The sequence below is a fragment of the Gymnoscopelus microlampas genome (assembly GCF_963454915.1).
Source record: "Gymnoscopelus microlampas genome assembly, chromosome: 16".
NCBI classification, from domain to species: Eukaryota; Metazoa; Chordata; class Actinopteri; order Myctophiformes; family Myctophidae; genus Gymnoscopelus; species Gymnoscopelus microlampas.
The window spans coordinates 14,111,895-14,137,904 of NC_139953.1; the positions used below are offsets into that span (position 1 = coordinate 14,111,895).

Here is a 26,010-nt window from a genome sequence, read left to right on the forward strand (position 1 = left end):
TTCCAGCTTGCTGTCATTTTCTTTCCCGTCCAGCTCAATAAAAAGTACATTATGCTCTCCCCGCTGCTGTTTTCTTTTCTCCACCGTTGTTTCTGAACCCTTCTCTTATTCCACACTCTGTGAGAGAGGGGGAAAAAACACACCTGAACTTAATTCTGCTCTAATTCTCCTGATATAATCTTATCAAAGCTCCTACAGCAAGAACTGTAGTTCCATTGTCCCACATCTGTCTGGTCTGGTCTGGTCTGGTCTGGTCTGGTCTGGTCTGTCTGTCTGTCTGTCTGTCTGTCTGTCTGTCTGTCTGTCTGTCTGATTGTTTGTGTCTCTTGTTTCCAGACACCTCTTTTCTTTCTTTCTTTTTCCTTTTATTCAGGGGCGCCCATTGAGAGCAAGCTCTCTTTTTCAAGGATGCCCTGATAACAGCATATAAAACATATAAAATACATACATTATGAAAAACAATAACAAACATTTGAATCATATTACAATCATCACAGATGCAAATAAATATAGTGTTACATAACACTCTATTTTACCTTTATTTCTTTGTGTGTCTCTGTCTCTGTCTCTCTCTCTCTCTCCCTCTCTCTCTCTCTCTCTCTCTCTCTCTCCAATTCACTGCTTAGTGAATCTCTCTCTCCCTCTTTCTCTGTCTCTCTCTGAGACCTTGTGATGTGACAATGAAGTGAAGCTGAAGTTGAATTCCATGTCTATAGCACGCTGCTCATGTACTGTAGACACAGGAACATTTTCAATTGTGCCTACGCGTCTCCTGGGGTTGAATAAAACGGATATTCTCAAAGGAAAACAACGCTGTCTCCTTTCCCTGTACTCTACTGTATGAGAATGGCACTACTTGCCTCTCCCCCCCCCCCACCCACACACTTGGCTCTAGTCAGCATCTAGGAGGAGAATGGTTAATGTTTATTCATTATTAATCTGATGATACCACTGGATGCTGCTGAGTGGCTGTACAACTGTAAAATGCCCCTGTAATACCTGTTTGTGATGACTATACTGCAGCTCTGGAGCCTCTGTCTACAGACTCAGTCTCATCGTGTGTGTGTGTGTGTGTGTGTGTGTGTGTGTGTGTGTGTGTGTGTGTGTGTGTGTGTGTGTGTGTGTGTGTGTGTGTGTGTGTGTGTGTGTGTGTGTGTGTGTGTGTGTGTGTGTGTGTGTGTGTGTGTGTGTGTGTGTGTGTGCGTGCGTGCGTGCGTGCGTGCGTGCGTGCGTGCGTGCGTGTGCGCGCGCGTTTACACTTGTTTGTTATTCTTGACCTTGAGGTGGGGGGCTGTGTTGTGTCAGTCAGTCAGTCAGTGTGTTTCGGGTGACTCAGGTATTAATTGTTGTGTTTTGTACCGACATTGGATAACAGGTTACTTGTGGTATGTGCGTGCGTGTGTGTTGTATACATACAGTCAGTCAGTCAGTCAGTCAGACCCTGCAGGATACTGCTGTACTAACACCACCGCTGGCATGTGAGAAGTTCTCCCCCTTTTCTTCAAAGTAAAAGTTTGTTGAGACACGATTGGTGATGTGCTGGCTGCCTTTTAGGACCACAGGGCCTGTCACATCTACACCAAACACATTTAAAACCCTACATGGCTGTCAACACTTCAGCTTAGCAGCTGGTACAGTATATTGCAGTTTGTGTTGATGGCGGATATACGTCTGTCTGTCTGTCTGTCTGTGTCTGTGTGTGCATGTGTGCGTGCGTGCGTGCGTGCGTGCTTGTATTACTACAGTATACTTGTGAGGACCAAATGTCCCCACAAGTTTAGAAGAATTTCAGAAGTAGACATTGTGAGGATTTTTTCATTCATTTTATTACAATTTTAATTTAAATGTTTTTCATTTTCCCCTAAAATTATAACAAATAAATGAAAAAAATAATTGAAAAAGCACGGCCCCCTCTCGCATAAGAAGGCCAATATCAGGCACCAGAACCAAGGACGGGTGTTTTCAATGAATCTATCATGGTTAAAATGGCGTTTGAAGTTGCAATGGGTTTATGTTGGAAGTCTGATCAAATTAATATCAAATACCTAAATACTTAATCAAGCAACGTAAAAACTGTCTGGGGTGCTCACAGTAGCCTGAGTAGGCGTTAAAATGACCCCAAACATGTTTGAAAGTGAAATATCCCTTTAAGCGTTGAAAATGGCAAAAAGTGGTAAAAATGGCATTTATTATCATCCTAAACTTTTTATGTCCTCAGAAGTATAGTAATACAAACGTGTGTGTGTGTGTGTGTACATGTGTTTCAGTATGTATGGGTGTGTGTGTGTACATGCGCGTGCCCATAGCATGCGACAGCTCAAACATATGACCGCTCTATGTGGCGCTGTAGGCAAACGCAGCATATGTCGTCTTGATTTTCCTGCTGGTTGCTGCTGCTGCTCGTTGAAGCTAGCAAAGAGCCAGGGGACAAAGAGCGCAAAATGGTAAGAAATATGTATAATGGTCCTCTGAGACTCGCCAGACAAACGGAATAAGGTTTTGTCTGTACAGAGCCTCTCGCGAGCGAGCGCTGCTATTCTGCCATGAGTTTCTACGGGGGAAGGAGACAGCGTTGTGTTCCTTTGAGAATAGTCCTCTTATTCGACCTCAGGAGACGAGCAGGCACAATTGAAAGTGCTCTGAGTCTATAGTACATGAACAATGTGTTATGGACGTGGATTTTTATGCATGCGTGCACACACTCACAAGACATGGCGAAGTAGGGATGCCTGATGGCCTTTTAGCGATCCAAGTGATCGTGAGGACACGGGTTAGAATCCGACCCCTTCTTGTCTTGTATGTCCCTCCTCTCTCTCTGCCCTTGGTTTCCTGTCTCATACTGATCTGAAATAAAATTAAAAATCACACCCTGTGTGAAGAGAGTGGTGCCTTTGATGAGCCCCGTATTGATGTTGTCATCAATGTTTGTTTATTGGACATACACCCGGACACACAGACAAAGTCAGATATAGGAGTGGTTGGCACCACTCAAAAATGAAATAAAATCTTAAAAAATACAAAAGAAATACCGGGAAAGGGCAAGCACCGGAGGCTTTGTTTTGTGTGTGCACGAGTGTATTTCCTGTGTAGATAAACTTAAAGGGACAAAATAAAGAAATAATGCCTGTTTTTCCCCTTGAGGAGAGAGGTGGGAGGAAGATAAATAAGTATGGAAGTTCAATCAATTGCAACATAGCCCTTCAATACGTTTGTACTTAGTGGTTCGTGGTGGTGCACCTGTTTCTGAGTTTCTTATCTCCATCGACAGCCCACCGTATCTCCCGAGTGGAGGGGAGCGTAGCAGAGACACCTCACACTGGAGTTGACCTGTTCATTAACCACATCACTGCTCTGACAGAGAGAGAGAGAGATGGAGAGATAGAGATGGGGGGGTGTGGGGGGGGGGGGATTGCGGGTACATTACAAGTGAGAGAGTTTAACCCATTCAATCCGGGAACGCATCTGCATGTCATTTTAGATTTCTTTGGCTATTCAAAAATAGCAGATATACAAGCTCATAGCGCGGCACCAAGTGAGTTTGTTCAGCAGAGCTTATGATCTGCTATTTTTAAAAATGTTTTTGAATATATATATTTTTAAAGCGAACATTTGTAACTCAAATCTTTGCTTCTAGCAGAGCTTCAGCTTGGGCTCTCCCTAGGCTGGCAGAGGGAGAGTAGCGCCCAGGATTACATAGGCAATTGGCACTAGGTGAAAAAAATATGGGTTACAAAATCGTGGGATAAAAAATTAACGAAAAAAAAGACTTTGCTCCCTGGAACTAAATATTTTCAGATGGGGTCGGCGGCCAAATACAGATCATTTTGGGGGTCCTTGACATGAAAAAAATTGAGAACCACTGATATAGCAACACATAGGTTTTTCAGAAACCCATCTACAAGGCATTTGTAGATTCGTTCCCGGATTGAATGGGTTAAGGGCTTACACTACAAAGCCATCAGACGCACTGGGGCTCTTTGCTCACTCATTCCCTCCGTGTTCTCGGGCTCAAACTGAGAGACGTATACGTCGTAGGTGACATAAAAACAAAGACTGAGCCCGCTCACGCTGGAGCGCACGCGGGTGCATTATTCATGTCGCTGGTAAATTGGCCAGCTGCAAAGTCGGCGCTGAGGGAGCCGTTGCCGCAAAGTTTTTTGAAATACAGTCTCCCCGCACGATGGGGCACCCGCCTGCCTGCTCACGAGCGAGCAAGCGAGGCTTCTTCCTCTGTTGGTTGGCGTTTTGAAACGCGAAACGGCTGTTTTCATTTTGTTTCTCCATTATCTATTATTCCGCCGTGGTGATGCTTCACTGCCTCTGTTCACTGGCATCCTATATACTGTATCAGATTGAATTATACCGTATGCACAGAACGCAATATCCCCGCTCTTCCCTCATGCATTTCCAATACATGCACATACGTCGTGTGTGTGTGTGTGTGCGTGTGTGCGTGTGCGTGTGCACGTGCGCGCGTGTGTGTGTGTGTGTTTGTGTGTGTGTGCGTGTGTTTTCTTTTCTTTTCTTTCTTTGTGAAAACTACAGTGGTGCCATAGGGAGTAATCCGATTGTAAATTATTGGAGACTTAGGTAACTCTTTTATATCCCAGCCAAGCCCAAACGCAGTTTGAAGCACAACCCAATAAAAGCCCTGCTGATTTATGAAGTCAGCAGCATTTTCATTGGTTCTCCAATGGTGGTGAAATTCTCCCGTTCTCCAAAGCAACCCGCATCTCCACCACTGACATGGCCTATAACCCGATGAGAACTGTAGATGGTATTTTCTTTATTTTTGTGTGCGGCTAGGGGACCAGAGCGACAATGAAAAAAACAAAATGATGCCATTACGGACAATGGAAATGTCTGCCATGAGGGAGACCTCGTTTTCCTTTTGATCAAGCCTCTCTTTCGTTCTTTCTCCCACTGTCTCTTTGTCCCTCTCTCTCTCTCTCTCTCTCTCTCTCTCGTTCTCCTTCGCTCCCTCTTGTTCCTCTCTCTAACTAGATAACAAGTACGCACCTGCGGTGAGTCTAAATGGATTCATCTTCATCCTGGGAGGTGCCTATGCGAGGGCCACCATCATCTATGACCCCAACAAGGGCAACATCAAGGCCGGACCCAACATGAACCACTCCAGGCAGTTCTGCAGGTAAAGAAGGAGGTCCAGGAGCCAAAAAAAACTATATATATGGTTTACCGGAGTACTTCAGGGCTCTATACTAGTGTATGTTCTGTTTTCTGTTATTGTGGAGAAAGCTTTCGCTGAAAATAGCCGATCGACAAGCTCACAACGCGTCGTGAGCTTGTCGACCTGCTATTTCCTGCGTTCTCTATTCATCTGTTGAGGACTCTACTGCTGTGGTTCTCAACCTTTTCGGGACCACGGCACACCTAAAAATATTGAAAACGTTCACGGGTCAGATGGGTGGGCCGCGAGCATTTTCAGAGCATGTTTATTTTAATGATCAATTGATCGATTATGTTCCGGCTTGGATCAATGGAACTAACGTTCATTATGCTTTAGAGATTGTTGAGGCATTAAATGTATAGTTTGACTCGGTTTCCACAGATAAATATTGCGAAAATAGCCAATCTACATGCAACACCTCACGTTGCAAGACGTTGTGAGCATGTAGATCGGCTATTTTCAAAATGTTTGCCTCTTTTTTTAAGTAATAATGGACAATTTAGCCCAATTTTTTTTATAGTACAGTTTGTTGATTACTTTTGAAGCAGTAGTCATTCAGCCACTTCACTTCAGCCAATGATCGTTTTTCCCCTTCAGCCAATCAGCAGTTAATTTTTACTACCTCCAGACTATGTGACGCAACGGGACTTTTGAGACGGCCATGCCCAAAATAGGTTGCCTTATTGGGATACATGCGTGTCACTCCCCGCCCCTGCCGGTTCTCTAAATTTATATTTTTAAATAGGCTCTGTCATGATTAATTGACCACATATATGAAGTTAAACAACTAAATTCCAAACGATATCTTAATAGTAAATTCCGTGCCTCAAAAAAGAAGTTTGAGACCGAAAGTAAGAAGTGAAGGCACTCAGACAACAACAATGGCTGCCGTTCGTCTTTTGTCGGCGGCACTCAGGCTGCACTCGGCTTCATTCGGGCTCACTCGAACTCGCCACCTGATTGGCCAACTGTCGCTGTCAATCACAGAACGATGAGCGACGACGCTGATAGGCTCGTTCATTTGGTGAACGGGCTAGAAACGCCCAGACAAGCCTTCAGGCCAGACTCCTTCCAGAAATCAAATGGAAATGAGATTTCTGGAGGGAGGGTTTACCAAGCTACCAAAGACCAAGGAGATATGATTTAGACTTAGACTCCCATCCACTTCCTTGTTAACTTAAAACTTAAAAATTCTGTATCTCGGCTCCTGAGTACTTTTTTTTTTTCATTGAAAAAGTCTGGCAGTCTACTGTAGAAAAAAAAAATGCTGGCAGCCAATGTGTTAATAGCGGGAACGTATTTGTGTCATTTAAGATTTTAGCTGTATAACCATTATTTTATACTTTGGCTATTCAAAAATAGCATATATACAAGCTCATAGCGCGGCACTCTCCGCGCTATGAGCTTGTAGATATGCTATTTTTAGTTCTCAAATCTTTGCTTCTGGGGGTCCCTGGAACAAAGTATTTTCAGATGGGGGTCCGCGACCAAATACATATCATTTTGGGTGGTCTTTCTCATGAAAAGGTTTGAGCACCACTGATATTATAGCAACATACGGTTTTCAGAAAACTGTTTTAGATTTAGAAGACATTTGTAGATGCATTTCCGGAGTGGCTTTCCCTCTTCCTTATCAGTAATAAGCTGTATGTAGCTCCTTCCTCTCCGTCCATGGCCAGGGGACCGCTTTCATTCCCATCAGTGTTTTCCTCATGCAGGCAGTAGGACTGATCTTCACTGGGGACATAATTTGTGGCTACAAATAAAACTGGATTTATTTTTTATTTTTTATCCCCTGACAGAAAATGACAGGTACAAATGCGGTAGTGGGCCTTGGGCTTCCTGTCAGCTCGTCTGGGGGAAACAGTAAAGATATACAATATTCATTTGGTGGAAGTTATACTGTACCCTCACACATGAGAGCACACACACACACCTAGGTCTGCAACAACAAGTTCACAAATATCAGGGTGCACGCAAAATCAATAATTATTATAATTCTCCCACAATTTCGGCTGTACTACAGTATGCCTAATTGCAAGATTATGATGTTAAGTCCATTATTCTTTTCATGTTCAGTATGATTTCATTTGGTACTGGCTTCAGTTACATTGTTACATTTCATACCGCTTAAACTGCAGACAAACTAAATTCCTAGTGTTAAACTTTACCGTACAGTTATTGCATAATAATCATCAAACAGTGTAGCATAAAAAACAATTGCAATATGTGACGCGATCGTTTTTGTAATAAACTGTAGTCTATCGGCACATGGCCTAACTTAGTTGAAAGAAATTATTTGGGCAAGGAGTATATTCAGACCTAATAATATTGTTCAAACTCATAAAATTGTCACGGTTAAATGTGAATCTTTCAATCAAAAGTGTGTACAAGTTGGCCTGGACCGCTGGCGTAGCGGTCCAGGCACCGAGGCTCAGTGGAGCCTGACAGCGTGTCGCGAGTTCAACTCCCGATTCCGACAGCCTGTCAATAAAGGCATAAAAATAAATCTGGAAAAAAAGTGTGTACAAGTCAGGAGATCCATTACAGCACCTTTAATCTATTAAACAAAGGCAAAAATAAACGAGTTCTTGGATACTGTCAGCTTTAATCTATTCCAGTGAATAAGATAGTGATTTGTCTGTCTCAGGGTAATGAATCTATGCACCATTAATGTTTCACAGTGACCATGTGCCATTAAGTATGGTATTGACATGGAAATCATTGTACGTTTACCTCATGGCACAAACCCCAGAGTCTTCACTGGGACACATCAAGCTACTTCGATCCGACGACTTGCCTGCGGCAAAACTATGAATGGGTTATACTACAAATTATGTCGACAATAGAAAATAAATAAATACAAAACTCTACGAGTTGGAAAGTGTGTAGTAGTTTAGGCGTTCAGTGCGATGACGTTCAATGGCCCACCTCCAACCTCTCCTTCCTCTCAACAATCCTAGAACGAGCTGTTGCCTCCCATCTCACACCTGCGCTGTGAGTTAACAATAACCTCTACGAACCTCTCCAATCTGGCTTCCATCCCGAAAACTGTACGGAAACGGCTCTGCTGAAAAGTCACCAATGACATTCTCTTCTCTGCTGACTCTGGTTTCCTCTGCATCCTTTTCCTCCTTGACCTCAGCGCCGCGTTCCACACCATCAGCCACTCCATCCTCATCACACGCCTCCAGTCCTCCCTCGGCGTGCCCTTTCCTGACTGAAAATATAGCTCTCGCACCAACATCAATTAATCTCTATCAACAACTGCAAATCCTCCACTCCACTGCCCCAGTCACCTATACGGTGTCACCCACGGTTTGGTGCTTGGTCCCCTCCTCTTCATCCTCTACAGAATTTCACTCGTAACCCTGTCAAACACAGAATTAACTTTACCTACTCTCCCTGAACGACCTACCTAGCTCACCCCCCTACCTCTCCAACCTCCTCCACCCACCATCATGCCCCCTCCTGATCCCACAGGTCTAGTGATGCCAACCTCCTGCAAACCCCCAGGACCACGTGTCCAACCTGGGGCGATGAGGCCTTTTCAGTTGCCACTTTTTTTATGTGTTGATGACAGCATAGTTATAATATACGAGAGGGAATGCTGTACTATGAGATATTGACACTGGTGAGCTGTGGTCGTATAGGCGATGGATAGAATGGCACATTTTCATATGTATTGGTCTAGAAATACAATGCATATGAAACCGAGTTCGACACCGCGGGTTGAAGGGCTCGCTTCTTTTGGGCTTGTTTTCATAAACCTGGTTGCTTGTTTCTCGCGCACAATCTGACAACACTGATCCCGAACGTCGGTGTAGAAACCGCACGGACAAACCGTGAAAGTACAAAGGCACAGTAACAAACACACATGCGCACACACATTGAAAGAAACGTTGAAAGAAGGAAAAAGCAGCTATGATTACCTTTTTGTGTGTGAGCGAAAGGGCAGTGATGTCCGGTTGAGGTGGAGATGGAGACATTTCAATGGCCGCCGCAAAAGGACCCGTATGAGAGTAGACGTAGACGACCGACCGACCGTACACGACCGACCTCACCGCACATGCGCGGGGCTCTCTATTGTATACTGTACATTATTCGGATAGTTGTCCACCCTATTTTGAAAATAGTCAATCTACAAGCTTGTACATCTGCTATTTCTTGGCTATAATGATATGCCGAAAATAGGGACACAAGTTGAACGTTTTATAGTTGTTGTTTTGTCGTTGTTGTTGTTGTTGTTTTTATTTGAACACTGGCATTCTTTGGAACAGTAAAATAATGCATTGTTTGGTGTAGTCAGTGTGATGTTTTTGATAACAATATGGTATACGTTGACATTTTACAGCATGCAACATTATGACTTGACAGTCTTGACTTCTTGTTTTAATCACATAATATATGATGTGGTATTTTGGATGACCTACTTGGTGAATGCTCCATCTCCATTTAATGATTCTCTACCCTGGAACCCTGTAAACCATGATGGCTGGAAATGAGAAGTACAACATGTTGGAGTCGTGCAGCGGGAGTGTGAGTCCATTTGTGAGCTCTGCCACCCCGCTGCAGTCAATGTGTGCCAGCGCGGAGTGCAGCTTACTGGATAATGAACACACTGTGGTTTTTCTAGGCCAGAGCCCTTTTTGTAAAAGCATCAGCAGAGAGAGGAGCCATTCACAAATACATTTGGGAGGGTGTTGGAGGCACAGTGATTGTATGTTTCAGAATGTATAACATAAATCATACTGTCAGGATTATTGATAAACTACTCCGGCACATGCCAGGCACAGGCAGCCTGTTCCGCTACATTTAACTAAGTCTGGTGCGCGCACGCAGGCACACACACGCGCACACACACACACACACACACACACACACACACCATGCCGAGGAGGGGAGGGGAGGGGAGGGGGGGCAGAGAGTAGATAGAGAGAATCAAATACACACACAGACTCAGAGAGGCAGACATAATGAAAAACAACACGCACACGGCAACATCCACACACGCCAACACTCAGGATAATGGACCACACTCTATGCTCCTGTGGAGCCGAACTGATGAAGCCCACCTGCAGGTGCCTGTGTGGTTGAAGTCAGAACAGGCTGTCCAGTGCGCTGTAGGTCAGTACCTACCCTCTGTTTATCTGCAACAGCACACCCACTGATGTTTTCCTCTTGGATCAACTGTGCTTTTTGTTTTGCCCCTGCGTGTAGACTTTGTCTTTTATACAAAAATCTAGTGGGGGGTTTTTATCAGCATTGCGTGCTAGTTAGACTGGGCACCGTTCGCTCTGTGAGTGTTACTACGTGCGTGCATTTTCACCTTATGTAAATACGGATCGCGCCAAAGTTGTCCCAAACCCCAATAGCGGCACAAAGCCCTAATCAGCTTACAGCCAAAGTTTTAATCCTCCCTGCACACACAGACTACCGTTTCTTGTTTCTAAAATCAAATTGAGCACATTTGTAGATGTTTGCCTATTTTCCCTTTGTTTGTTTCTTTGGGCTTTTGTTTTACCTCCCCTCACAGGAGGGAATTCTAATTATTTTCTTTTACCCCATGTCGGAAAATGGCCTCGTTGGGCGTTTGTGAGATTTCGTAAATGGAAGTAATACCGGCTCTCTGCACATCGGTCGGCACATAGTCATTACCTTTCGCTGAAGTGTGAGGTGTTGTCTGGCGTTGTTGTTGTTGTTGTTAGCAGTTGTAATAGCAATTATATTCTCTGCTTGAGTCACAGATGCTTGAGTCACGTTTCAGTATTGACGTCACTCTCAGACCTTTACTTTTTTCACTACTTATCTTCTGGTAATTAATTACCAATCACTGTCACTCTCAGACCTTTACTTTTCACTACTTATCTTCTGGTAATTAATTACCAATCGTTGTGCGTCCATAATGATAAAAGAGGTGACCTAGCAGGTGACCTCCCTCACACCTCTCTTCAAAATGCCACCATTCCATTCATGTGTCCTTTTTCCTTTTATGTACTAAATAATAATACTAAACCCTGCTGTGGCTCATGTTACAGCAGGGCTGTGGACAATTATGGGTCCTTCCTACCAGTGACATAGTTATAGCAGGATTGGTAATTTCAAACTATTTTATTCTATGAATGCAAGAAGAATGGCTTCTATTTCAGCTTGCTAACGTCCCTGGAAGAGAACGTCTGTAGATTCTATTAGCTTGGAATCCCCATCAATGATGATGATGTCACTGGTAGGCAGGTTTCTGAACTGTCCACAGCCTACTAATGAGACACAGCTGTGAGTAGACAGAAATGGTGGCATCTTATAATGAACATTAGTGAGTACCAATTATATGTCATGTATCATCAATATCATGGTCAGCATCATGTCAGTGTCATGGTCAGTATCATGGTTAGTCATGTACTTTTACTCAATAACATTTTTTAATACAGGCCTTTTACTTGTATCGTAGTATTTTTATATCGTGGTATTACTACTTTTACTCAAGGAAAATGTGTTGTGTGTGTGTGTGTGTGTGCGTGCCTGCCTGCAGCGCCGTGATCCTAGACGGAAAGATCTACGCCACAGGAGGCGTCGTGAGCAGCGAGGGCCCGGCGCTAGGCAACATGGAGACCTTTGACCCCTGCAGCAACAGTTGGACGCTCGTGCAGTCGCTGCCCTGCCCGCTTTTCAGGCACGGCTGTGTGGTCATCAAGAAGTACATCCAGAGCGGCTGACACCAGCTGGCACCGGATCGGACTGGATCGGACAGGAAACAACAGTAACAACAACAACAACTGCAAAAAACAGTTTGGGGTCCAGTTCTGAGGGACGCTCGGATGGGCAGATGACCAGTGACATCCTCCCTGAACGGACCCGATGCCAGCATCCGTCCAATTGTTACCTATTACCCACACCCCACCCCGCCCTGTGCAGAATGTACACATGCTAGATCACTCCAGCCATGTCAAGCAAACGGTGCCTCAACTCCAGTACTGTACGTGTCATGTTTAGCTCATGTTTAGCAAGTTTAAACCCCCCCCCCCCCATTCATCTGACCCGGCACAGGGACTCTTTACATACATAGAATGATTAGTTTGTCCATGTTTTCACGTCTTGTCTCTTTCCCCCGCATCGAGTATGAATAAGCTCACCCTCTACTTTTATTCATTTTTTCTATATGCTTTCACGGTCCAATGTAAGCCATCACAGCTCTGGTCGTTGTCTTTCGATGTGATTATTTCTGTTTGGTAGGTGTTCAAGCAGAGAGGAGCAGGGTTCGCCGTGTCTTTCTCAGTAGTGACATCTACAGGCCAGGAGGGGGGAGTGAATGTCTGTATGCTGCAGAGACATGGAGAGCACAGGCGTGCGTGTGTGCACACTCGCCTCACTCACTCACACACACACACACACACACACACACACACACACACACACACACACACACACACACACACACACACACACACACACACACACACACACACACACACACACACGAGTGCGAAGAGTGCAAGACTTTGCTTCCTCTTTACAGGTGGAGCTATCGAGTATTAGATTTTTTTCCCCCCATACTTTAAAACCTCTTACAGAGGTTCACACAGTAATGAAGGCTGAAAAAAGAAGAAGAAAGAAAAACACTTTAAGGATTTTTTGAATTCTGCGTGACCCAGGTCTTAAACATTTAATTACAGGCTAAACGTTGAAAATCCATCATAATCTGGGTTGTGTAAGGTCACAGCCTGCAGCATCATGATGGCGATAGCATCTGGACGGGTGAGGTTGAATGACGGGGTCCTGCCGTTACAAACCGGCTTAATGTTTTCCCTTGAACTGGACGTCCTACTGAGCGTCTCCGGGGGGACAGACCACAGCACTGGAGTGAAGAGAGGGACGGAAATCCTCTTCACAATGAAGATAACAGATACTTTCTGGTGGGACAGCTGCTCCGGCAAAAAGCACAATAACTATTTTATGACTCTCATATGATCCGAGATGTCGTCCTTTATTCTACGTTTGTTCTCTCTCTCTCTCTCTCTCTCTCTCTCTCTCTCTCTCTCTCTCTCTCTCTCTCTCTCTCTCTCTCTTTCTCTCTTTCTCTCTCTCTCTCTCTCTCTCTCCCCAGCATCACTTTCTATCTTTTCATCCTTTTGTTTTGTACAACGTGTGTTTCATGGCAGACCCACAGACAGATACGTTGTTGGGTCAGCAATCTGTAAATACAGGGAAGGAAATATGTATATTTTACAACTTGAAGGTGATTCTGTATAAATGTTTTTAGAAAAACAAAACAAAAAACTGACTGATAGTTTGGGTTTAAAAACTGGTTTGTCTGTAAATCTGTACCCAACAAAAGGAGAGATTAACAATTATTATTATTGAAACATAATACATATACCAAAAAATATGATGCAATTGTCAGAGTCTTTCTTTGTATACTGTAGATGTCAAACTTCTTTTTTCTGAAAATGAAGAATGTTTGATACGTAGGAATGACTATGAAAAAAGGTAGGATACAGTATGTACATCCCCACAGTTATTTAAATACGGTGCTGGACCCAAAAATAATGAAGTGAAGAAAAAAATAATGAAGTGAAGAAAAAAGGAATTGTCCGCACATGATAAACTGCTCTTGATGAAGCCCTGTATATGGGCAAAAAGACGGGAGAGCTGTTTTTCATCTGCAGACATTAATTTTTTCTTTTTTCACTTGATAGGAATGACTAACCACTTCTGAAAACAGACATGCTCAGGTTGCTCAAGTTGCTGGAAAAAAGGTAAGATTCAGCATCTTACACCCCACAGACCACTGCACCCCACAGACCACAGAAAATGGTCCTGTATGGTCATTCGCTTGTTAAAAGCACTGGTGACACTAGAGAGGACAGAGGGGCAGTTTGTAAAGTGACTTGATCGACAGTCCAAGGCAACTGTTTTATGACGGGCTCTACACATCAGCTAACCTTTGATTTTGATTGCAGTGGATCAAAGGAGCCCAAAGGTAAGGGCCAACTGAAAGCCTTTTAATGTCTGAAGGCGAACCAAAATGACCCCACATACAGAGGTACATTTTATGAACAGCAGAGCTGTTGATGGAGTGCGTGTCATTTTGACAGAATTTGAAGCGAGCATTTTGTATGTCCTATCTATTCCCATAACATATTATCTGTGTTTTGTAAATCCTGTTCGAGGTGCCAAAGTCTGGAAGACTTGAAAAAGCAGCCTTGAGTTCACAGCCTTCACAGCCTTGAGTTTTTCCGAAATAAATGTCTGTACAATTTAAACCAAATTCAACTTTGACCCCTCCAGGGACTGACCATTCAAGGTGCAGCCAATAGCGAGAGAAGAGCATCATGCAATAATACTAGTTGAGTGTGAAACGCAGTGGTGCAGTCAGTGGTAAGATACATGCCTTGCAAAGCAGAGATTAGTTTACAACTCGCAGTGAGAAGTCAATTAAGTTTGTGTCTGGCTGTAATTGCATTTTTAATAAGTTTGTGCCTGGCTCTAATCTTTCGCTTAAGAGTATGCAAGACATCATTTCAACTATCAACCACGGTGCGACAGTGGCAAGATACAGAACTCAAAAATAGAGATTGCAGAACTGGTTGGTTTAAATCCACCTTTTTATAAGATTGCCACTCTGCATGTTAACTCCAAGTGCTAAGTAATCAGTTGTCACAAAAGTCATGCATGAGTTAAGTCTGTGCTTTGAAAACTAAAGATTCTTGGTTTACAACTTAGTTTTTTTCCCCAAAGTTTGTACCTAGCTCTAATCTTTCAGTGAAGAGCCCCCAAGACAACTGATCAATTATGAATTATGGTGGAGTGGTAAGATACAGAGCTAACTAAATAGAGACGGCAGCGGTAGTTGGTTCAAAATCCACCTTGTGTATGATTGTCCTGCTGCATGTAAAGCTGTTAGACACATTTTAAATGTTCACTCTCTATCTAAATTCTGCAAGGTTAAGTATTTCATTCTTGCATCTTTCATGCTTCTGTGGCATGAGAGCTGTGTCAGTGGTTTACAAGCATAAGGTTTGGAGTTCAATACCACCATTATACTCACATTTCCACTCTCCATCTAAATTCTACAAGGTTAAGTATTCCGTTGCCAGCGTGTTTATAGAAATATCTCCATAAAAAACAGCCACCAAACCAAAAACAGGGGAAAAAACACCTAAACTCAAATAAATTAAATGTTTTAAAGGTTCCTCAATAAAACCAAAAATATTTAACTAAGATAAAAAGTTTATAGGTAATCGTCAATCGCATAAAATAAAATGCTTAAATAAAAAAACAACACTTTGCTTAACATGTTCATTTATTAAGCTCCTCCCTTTGGTGGTGGGTACCTCGATGCTCCTCCCTCTCCTACCTGAGCTAAAATAGACCATGAGGAGGTTGCTGGTCTACCTCCATGTTCCTCGCCTTACAAAGACCAAAAATAAAGATTCACCTGGCCCAAGATTCACATTCATTACATACATTCTTCAGCTTGTGAACCCTCTCATTTTCTCTTGCACCTCCAGGACTTTCACACTGTTACAATGTTCAAAGTCATATTTGAAGTTGAAGGGGGAGGTGGCGGGTCAAAAGATAGAAATTCACATCAAACACCTCTCCCCCTGACAGAATGACTGAATCTACAGATTCACTCTGATGATCAGGGTTGATTATTACACAACTGAGATTTAGGTTATTATTATTTATTTATTTTTTACCAGATTTACACTTTAATTGAAAGTAGAAAGATGTGAATGAATTTGTCAACATATATTAATTTCTTAGTTTCAGATCAAACATATTTTTAATCAACCACAACGTGTTTTTTTGAAATCAAGTACATTTGCTGTTCTCAACTTTGGGACAGTTACATTAAAAAGAAAAAGAAAGTTTTCATCAAGTTTCTCAAACAATGCTGTATTATGACCACAGCTGCTCTTTGATTAGCTAAATTAAGGTTGAGAAAATACCACTGTACACTCATGGCATGCAGCATATCAAATGAATGATCAAAATTATAGGCAGAGCCCCACACTTGTAAATTGCATTGATTCGTTTCTAGTGTCTCAGGGATAACAAATCAAGTAATCTGAATCCAACCACTTCCATGTTATGTATTTATTGCAAAGAAGATCAGTTAAATACAAAAATAGATCACAATTTAGGCTAACAGGAACAAAATATTAGCCTATGCCCTATGACATACTGTATTGTATGACTCTTTTTTTAACAGCAGCACTTTTTGACTTTATTTCTTTTTTTCAACTCCAGTGTTGATTGTATAGTTTTTTTTCTGACATAATATAGCATGACTTTATGGGTTACAATACAATGGGTTTGTATAGGAAGGGAGCGTGCATGATAAAATGAATATCAAATATTTAAATACTGAATCAAGCAACTTAAAAACTGTCTGGGGTGCTCCAAAAAGCCTGAGTAGACGTTCAAATAACCCCAAACATATTAAAAAACGATTTGTGGCACAGACGATATAACAGGGTTTTACAAACCAAAGGTTTAGGGATCAAATCTGCGAATCTAGATTCTAAACTCTAAAAGGTAATTTGAACTCTAAAAGGTTAAGTATTTGGTTCTCACATGTTGCTTCCATGTCTTTGTGGCACAGGTGAAATGACAGGGGTTTTCTAACCAAAGGTTAAGGGTTCAAATCTGCTAGCTAAAGGAACCTTTTCAGACTCAGACTTAAAAAACAGCTGTTGGAACATTTTTCTCTGCCCCCAGATTTACTCTTTCATTGAGAGCAAACAGAGGGATGTTTAATGTCATCAAAATACAAATCCGTTATTGTCATACCTTATAGTCATTAAATAGAGTTGCATCTTCCATATCCGTGTGGCTCAGGAGATATACCAGGGATTTATAAGCTGAAGGTTTAGAGTTTGGAACTCCTTAACTTTCGTTTCGGTAGTGACCAACTTTCGTTTCGGTAAATGGTGAAAAAATAAATCTACTAAGTCCAGAGCTCGATGAATGTTAGGGACCAAAAAAGTCACTACAAAGTACTACCAATCAACTCTAAATTACCTGAAACGTACTCCTAACAGGTTTTTGGGGGGACGATTTTGGCCTCCACACTTAGTGATTTTTTTGGATTTAACTTTCGTTTCGGTAGTCCAGAGCTCGATAAATGTTAGGGACCAAAAAAAAAGTCACTACAAAGTACTACCAATCAACTCTAAATTGCCTGAAACGTACTCCTAACAGGTTTTTGGGGGGACGATTTTGGCCTCCACACTTAGTGATTTTTTCGGATTTAACTTTCGTTTCGGTATTGATCAACTTTCGTTTCGGTAAATGGTGAAAAAATAAATTTACTAAGTCCAGAGCTCGATGAATGTTAGGGACCAAAAAAAAAGTCACTACAAAGTACTACCAATCAACTCTAAATTGCCTGAAACATACTCCTAACAGGTTTTTGGGGGGACGATTTTGGCCTCCACACTTAGTGATTTTTTCGGATTTAACTTTCGTTTCGGTAGTGACCAACTTTCGTTTCGGTAAATGGTGAAAAAATAAATTTACTAAGTCCAGAGCTCGATGAATGTTAGGGACCAAAAAAAAAGTCACTACAAAGTACTACCAATCAACTCTAAATTGCCTGAAACGTACTCCTAACAGGTTTTTGGGGGAACAATTTTGGCCTCCACACTTCGTTTCGGTACCATGGCTCAAGAGAAAACTCTGGGGTTTATAAACCGTTCGAAACTCCTGGAGCACATTTTCACTGTCCATCTAACTTCTAAAAGGTGGTTTAAGTATTACGTCCTCTTTTGTATTATCCATACCTGTGTGGATCAAGAGATAAACACAGGGTCTGATAGCAGAACGTTTGGGGTTCAAAGCTCCTGAAGAACATTTTCACTGGCCATCTAAATTCTAAAAGGCGGGTGAAGGATGACGTTCCCAATTGTAACTTCCATGCCAGCGTGGCTAAAGAGTTAAACACAGGGTCTGAAAGCAGAAGGTTTGGGGTTCAAGGCTCCTGAAGAACATTTTCACTGTCCATATCTAAATTCTAAAAGGCGGGTTAAGGATGACGTTCCCAATTGTACCTTCCATGCCAGCGTGGCTTAAAAGATAAATCAAAGGTTCACAAACTAAAGGTTCGAGGTTCAAAGCTCACTCAAAACAACTACTAAATAAAAACTAAAAGGGTAATACAACAACAAAACAATGGAGCTGTGGTCAATACAAACTGGTGATGAAAAAAAACAATAAAAAATGTCTCAAACAAATTCATGTGAATTTTTTTTTTTCGGATTTAACTTTGTTTCGGTAGTGACACAATGGTGTCACTACCGAAACGAAAAATAAATGTACTAAGTCCAGAGCTCGATGAATGTTAGGGACCAAAAAAAAAGTCACTACAAAGTACTACCAATCAACTTTAAATTGCCTGAAACTTACTCCTAACAGGTTTTTGGGGGAACAATTTTGGCCTCCACACTTAGTGATTTTTTCGGATTTAACTTCGTTTCGGTACCATGGCTCAAGAGAAAACTCTGGGGTTTATAAACCGAAGGTTTAAGGTTCGAAACTCCTGGAGCACATTTTCACTGTCCATCTAACTTCTAAAAGGTGCTTTAAGTATTACGTTCTCTTTTGTATTTTCCATACTTGTGTGGCTCAAGAGATAAACATAGGGTCTGAAAGCAGAAGGTTTGGGGTTCAAAGCTCCTGAAGAACATTTTCACTGGCCATCTAAATTCTAAAAGGAGGGTGAAGGATGACGTTCCCTTCCCAATTGTAACTTCCATGCCAGCGTGGCTCAAGAGTTAAACACAGGGTCTGAAAGTAGAAGGTTTGGGGTTCAAGGCTCCTGAAGAACATTTTCACTGTCCATCTAAATTCTAAAAGGCGGGTTAAGGATGACGTTCCCAATTGTACTTTCCATGCCAGCGTGGCTCAAGAGTTAAACAAAGGGTCTGAAAGCAGAACCTTTGGGGTTCAAAGCTCCTGAAGAACATTTTCACTGGCCATCTAAATTCTAAAAGGCGGGTGAAGGATGACGTTCCCAATTGTAACTTCCATGCCAGCGTGGCTCAAGAGTTAAACACAGGGTCTGAAAGCAGAAGGTTTGGGGTTCAAGGCTCCTGAAGAACATTTTCACTGTCCATATCTAAATTCTAAAAGGCGGGTTAAGGATGACGTTCCCAATTGTACCTTCCATGCCAGCGTGGCTTAAAAGATAAATCAAAGGTTCACAAACTAAAGGTTCGAGGTTCAAAGCTCACTCAAAACAACTACTAAATAAAAACTAAAAGGGTAATACAACAAAAAAACAATGGAGCTGTGGTCAATACAAACTGGTGATGAAAAAAAACAATAAAAAATTGTCTCAAACAAATTCATGTGAAAAAAGACAATGGCCATAAAATCACAAAAAAATACAAAAATAAAAATCTTTAATTAATATGTATATGTATTAAGCTCCTCCCCCTGGAGGTGGGCTCCCTCAATGCTCCTCCCTCTCCTACCGGAGCTAAAAGAGGGCGTGAGGAGGGAGGCGGGCTTCATCCATGGTTCTCGCCTTAAAAAGAGCGAAAATTGAGATCTTCCCTGACCAAGATTCAAACCCACAGCTATCCGCTTGTGAAGCCTATGCTTTACTCTTGCACCACCAGGCCTTTCACATTAATTAGGATTTTGAGGTTATATTTAAAGTTAAAGCGAGAGGTGACAGGTCAAAAGATGAAAATCCACAGAAAACACCTCTACCCCTGACAGAATGACTGGATCTACTAGATACACCCTCTGATGATTAGGGAAAGGGTTCATTATGACACGACTGAGATTTAGGTTGTTTAAAACCATCTGTTAGAAAACGTTTACTCTGACTGAGTCTGAACCCAGATTTACACTTTCATTGAAAGGAAACAGAGAGATGTTTCGTAATGTCATAAAAATTCATACCCTTTTTGTCATTTATAAATTCCTTAGTTTCAGATGATCAAAACTATAGCAGTTTTGGTGTTAAATCAAGTAGGCTACATTGTTCTCACTTTGGACTGGACATTAAAAAATATGTCTTAAGTTTTCAACTATAGTTCCTCAAACAGTGCTGTATTATGACCACAGATCCTCTTTGATTAACTGAATTAAGTTTAAGAAAATACCACTTCGCACTCATGGCATGCAGCATATCAATCAAATCAATGATCAATTATAGGCCGAGCTCCATACTTCGTTTTGAGGTATTCTAGTGACTCAGGGATAACAAATTACATAAATTCAACCACTTAAATGTAATGTATTTATTGCAACAACCAACCAAGAGTGTTGCAAACGGCTGAGTTTGTAACAAAATGAAAGCAGAAGGTTTGGGGTTCAAGGCTCCTGAAGAACATTTTCACTGTCCATATCTAAATTCTAAAAGGCGGGTTAAGGATGACGTTCCCAATTGTACCTTCCATGCCAGCGTGGCTTAAAAGATAAATCAAAGGTTCACAAACTAAAGGTTTGAGGTTCAAAGCTCACTCAAAACAACTACTAAATAAAAACTAAAAGGGTAATACAACCAAAAACAATGGAGCTGTGGTCAATACAAACTGGTGATGAAAAAAAACAATAAAAAAATGTCTCAAACACATTCATGTGAAAAATGTTTTTTTCGGATTTAACTTTGTTTCGGTACCGAAACGAAAAATAAATGTACTAAGTCCAGAGCTCGATGAATGTTAGGGACCAAAAAAAAAGTCACTACAAAGTACTACCAATCAACTTTAAATTGCCTGAAACTTACTCCTAACAGGTTTTTGGGGGAACAATTTTGGCCTCCACACTTAGTGATTTTTTCGGATCTAACTTCGTTTTGGTACCATGGCTCAAGAGAAAACTCTGGGGTTTATAAACCGAAGGTTTAAGGTTCGAAACTCCTGGAGCACATTTTCACTGTCCATCTAACTTCTAAAAGGTGCTTTAAGTATTACGTTATCTTTTGTATTATCCATACCTGTGTGGCTCAAGAGATAAACACAGGGTCTGAAAGCAGAAGGTTTGGGGTTCAAAGCTCCTGAAGAACATTTTCACTGGCCATCTAAATTCTAAAAGGAGGGTGAAGGATGACGTTCCCAATTGTAACTTCCATGCCAGCGTGGCTCAAGAGTTAAACACAGGGTCTGAAAGTAGAAGGTTTGGGGTTCAAGGCTCCTGAAGAACATTTTCACTGTCCATCTAAATTCTAAAAGGCGGGTTAAGGATGACGTTCCCAATTGTACTTTCCATGCCAGCGTGGCTCAAGAGTTAAACAAAGGGTCTGAAAGCAGAACCTTTGGGGTTCAAAGCTCCTGAAGAACATTTTCACTGGCCATCTAAATTCTAAAAGGCGGGTGAAGGATGACGTTCCCAATTGTAACTTCCATGCCAGCGTGGCTCAAGAGTTAAACACAGGGTCTGAAAGCAGAAGGTTTGGGGTTCAAGGCTCCTGAAGAACATTTTCACTGTCCATATCTAAATTCTAAAAGGCGGGTTAAGGATGACGTTCCCAATTGTACCTTCCATGCCAGCGTGGCTTAACAGATAAATCAAAGGTTCACAAACTAAAGGTTCGAGGTTCAAAGCTCACTCAAAACAACTACTAAATAAAAACTAAAAGGGTAATACAACAAAAAAACAATGGAGCTGTGGTCAATACAAACTGGTGAAAAAAAAAAAACAATAAAAAAAAGTCTCAAACAAATTCATGTGAAAAAAAACAATGGCCATAAAATCACAAAAAAATACAAAAATAAAAATCTTTAATTAATATGTAAATGTATTAAGCTCCTCCCCCTGGAGGTGGGCTCCCTCCATGCTCCTCCCTCTCCTACCGGAGCTAAAAGAGGGCGTGAGGAGGGAGGCGGGCTTCATCCATGGTTCTCGCCTTAAAAAGACCGAAAATTGAGATCTTCCCTGACCAAGATTCAAACCCACAACCATCCGCTTGTGAAGCCTATGCTTTACTCTTGCACCACCAGGCCTTTCACATTAATTAGGATTTTGAGGTTATATTTAAAGTTAAAGCGAGAGGTGACAGGTCAAAAGATGAAAATCCACAGAAAACACCTCTACCCCTGACAGAATGTCTGGATATACTAGATACACCCTCTGATGATCAGGGAAAGGGTTCATTATGACACGACTGAGATTTAGGTTGTTTAAAACCATCTGTTAGAAAACGTTTACTCTGACTGAGTCTGAACCCAGATTTACACTTTCATTGAAAGGAAACAGAGAGATGTTTCGTAGTGTCATAAAAATTCATACCCTTTTTGTCATTTATAAATTCCTTAGTTTCAGATGATCAAAACTATAGCAGTTTTGGTGTTAAATCAAGTAGGCTACATTGTTCTCACTTTGGGCTGGACATTAAAAAATATGTCTTAAGTTTTCAACTATAGTTCCTCAAACAGTGCTGTATTATGACCACAGATCCTCTTTGATTAACTGAATTAAGTTTAAGAAAATACCACTTCGCACTCATGGCATGCAGCATATCAATCAAATCAATGATCAATTATAGGCCGAGCTCCATACTTCGTTTTGAGGTATTCTAGTGACTCAGGGATAACAAATTACATAAATTCAACCACTTAAATGTAATGTATTTATTGCAACAACCAACCAAGAGTGTTGCAAACGGCTGAGTTTGTAACAAAATGAGGAAACTCACACAAACAAAGAACGTTTAAATTATTTTATTAAAACTAACTTAACCCCATATGGGTAACCGGTGAGCCTCAGGGCTCAATACTAGTGTATTTTCTGTTTTGTGTTATTATGAGGAAAGTTTTGACTGAAAATAGCCGATCGACAAGCTCACAACGTGTCGCAGTGAGCTTGTCGATCGGCTATTTTCTGCTAAAGCTATACCCACAATACGGATACTGGGGTGGTTAACAGTGCTTAAAAGGCAAGACCACTTTGGTAGAGGTTTGGGTTGTGTAGTTACCTTGCCATGATGCATCTCCAAAGGTGGGCAAGAAATCTAAAATAATTGCTCCATTGATAATAAAAAATATGCTCCTCATTGAATTACATTGTAGGCTGAAACAGCTCTCAAAGTCACTCTTTTAGCACAAACGAACGCAAATAAAGTTGATTCAGACTATATAGAACATCACCAAACCCAGTACCGTTTGTTTTTAAATAAAAATGCTAACATCCTGTTGATTTTGCTATTTTCATTAAAAAGAACTCGGACTGGATCCGCGGATCTGGATATTCAAATAGTAAAATCAACAAGAAGTTGACATTTTTGTTTTAAAAAAAAAACAGTACTGGGTTTGGTGATGTTCTATATTGACTGAATCAGCTTTGTTTGTGTTCGTTTACGTGCTAAAAGAGTGACTTTGAGAGCTGTTTCACCGTACAATGTCAATGAGGAGCATATTTTGAATGATCAATTTCTATTCAATTATTATACAGCAATTATTTTAGATTTCTTGTTCACCTTTGGAGTTACATCATGACAAGGTAACTACACAACCCAAACCTCTACCACAGTGATCTTGTTCTTTAACAAGCAAAATCCAAAAGGCTGGAGTGCTCCCAGTGAACTTCACGGTGAGAGAGCAGAAGAATGAAGTCCAACCACCTCTTTTATAGAGGACAATCCAGGTGGGCCAGATCTCCACTGATGACACACTCCGCCCTCCAATCATTCTGACACACATGACACATGGTTAGTAACCATGACAACCACACTAGTCACCCTGACAACTCCTCCAAGGAACAGGCCATATGGTGTAGTTGGCAGGGCTTTATTGAAGAAAAAGTGACATTAAAAACAAACAATTAGACAAATAATCATACATTGATGGTGATAATGAAGTGTAAGTGATTTGAAGTGTAAAAAAACATCAATAGTCAAAAAGCTTGAAAAACTCTATACTATATCCAGTCAGTCCAATTACCTCATCTTCTGCTGATCAACCCATCACCTGGGCTGGTCCCTTCCCCACCAATTGTTGTTTCCCTTCCGATTTGTCGGTCCTGTTCTTCTTCTCCTCTTCCGCCAATCAAATCCATCTGTTGTCCTGTAAAAGGCCTGGGTCTGCATCAGTTCATCCTCTCGCTCACCCACACACACACACACACACACACACACACACACACACACACACACACACACACACACACACCTCATCTTTGTGGCGAAACATCGTTTGTCAAACCCAGAGTAACCTTTATTACATTGGCACCTAATTCTCCAAATGAATGTGCCTTAAAACAACTGAAACAGATACATGTTGTTATAACAGTGGAATGTATAAATGAATGGATGAATCAATAAATAAATATTAACAGTATAAATAATATCTCTGCTGTCGGGCAGAAACCAGCTAACACCAAAATGTTCATTCTTCAGGAAATGTAAAAACAATATATATTTTTCATGAAATTAAGAAAACCATATTATTTTTAAAACAAGGGAATACTGCCTCATCAAAGTTGGTATTGTGACTTTATATATTGTCAGATACTTGCATGTGTCATTATATTATCAATCACCACTTTACCCCAATCCAGCTCAAGTGGAGTTACTGTATCAGCTGACAATGATAAGAACATTGTCAGCTGTTATTATCAATGATATTTTGTCCATCATTGATAAGAACAATGAATGACAATGAATCACAATGTGTGAATGAATGCCCTGATACATGCACTGCTTATATAGGCCTACAATAATAAGCACTTTTTACAGACTATGGGGGGAAAAAAACCCTGCCTTGTTAAAGTCTGCAGCAGCTCTGAGCTCTGTGTGCCACGCAGGGGAGAGGAGGTGTAGTTTGGTGGTTTGGTCGACAGTTTGAGGATCCAATGGGGTTAGGTTTTGTCAAAAGCGCTTTTTAATACTTTTCATTGGTTCAATATTTTTTTAACCAACACACAGATGTAAAGAGTGTTCAATAGCGTTGAGCATTGGTTTCTGCCCGAATAGCACATGCTGTAGACAGCAGAGGAACAACGCTAAACAATAAACCTTGCAGTCTTAATCGATAGCCTTGATTATTTTTCTTAAATCCGTATTCTTGTTGTATATTTATTAATATTATTGCTGCTACAATGTCTGAGGAACCCAAACAAAATTATTTTACTCTTATGTACACAAGATAGGCATAATGTATACGGTTCTTACATTGACTTGCTCACCATACCTCATGTGTCATTGGGAAGGTGCAGGATTGAGAGTTGGATATAATCGTCTATTCCAATTTGAAATGATCAGTGTTTTGTAAATCCTGTAATCCATCTACTAAAGCATTAATTATATAAATTACATTACATGTGTTCGGCTTCCTATGAATGCAAATAGACAGGCAGTTGTGTGGAGTGTACATTCAGTGTATGTATAGGCTTTGGCACTAGCATGTATTTGTGTCGGGCAGAAACCTCCTATCTCCATATTCTAACTTAAGTAAATTAATACCCTACTTGATCATACGATCAACAAGCTCGAAACGCGGCGCGAAGCAATGTGTTTTGAGCTTGCAGATCTGCTACTTTCGCTATTTTTTTGTTTTAATCCTGAAAGGTATCAGTTTTGGACATATGAGGTTTCCACCCGACAGAGACAATAGGTTAGGGGGGCCCTGAGGCAGTCTCAGGCCCATGGACTCAGGATCGGGCCCTGCCACAATATCTGGTTTATTTAATCCATCCATGAAAATGTTCAAAACTAAATAAATTATACTGACATTCAATATTTAAGTTTAGTTTTACGGTTCCAAGTTCACCTAAGTTTCAGACAAAATGTTTTATCTGCCCACTCCACACCAATCCTAAAAACACAGCTGAAGAATTTATGGGGGGAAAAAGGACATAAAAATACAATT

General features: G+C 41.2%; 1 protein-coding gene across 2 annotated transcripts in view; it reads left to right on the top strand.

The window, feature by feature from the left end:
* The window catches only part of klhl29 (kelch like family member 29), a 327,639-nt gene extending 315,677 nt beyond the window's left edge, over positions 1-11,962 (top strand). For both annotated transcript variants that reach the window (XM_084083023.1, XM_084083024.1), the window contains 2 exons: positions 5,005-5,149; positions 11,718-11,962. In XM_084083023.1, the coding sequence (XP_083939149.1) occupies positions 5,005-5,149; positions 11,718-11,901 (329 nt within the window). In that variant the 3' untranslated portion in view covers positions 11,902-11,962. The remainder of the gene's footprint in view (positions 1-5,004; positions 5,150-11,717) is intronic.
* Positions 11,963-26,010: the final 14,048 nt, after the last annotated feature.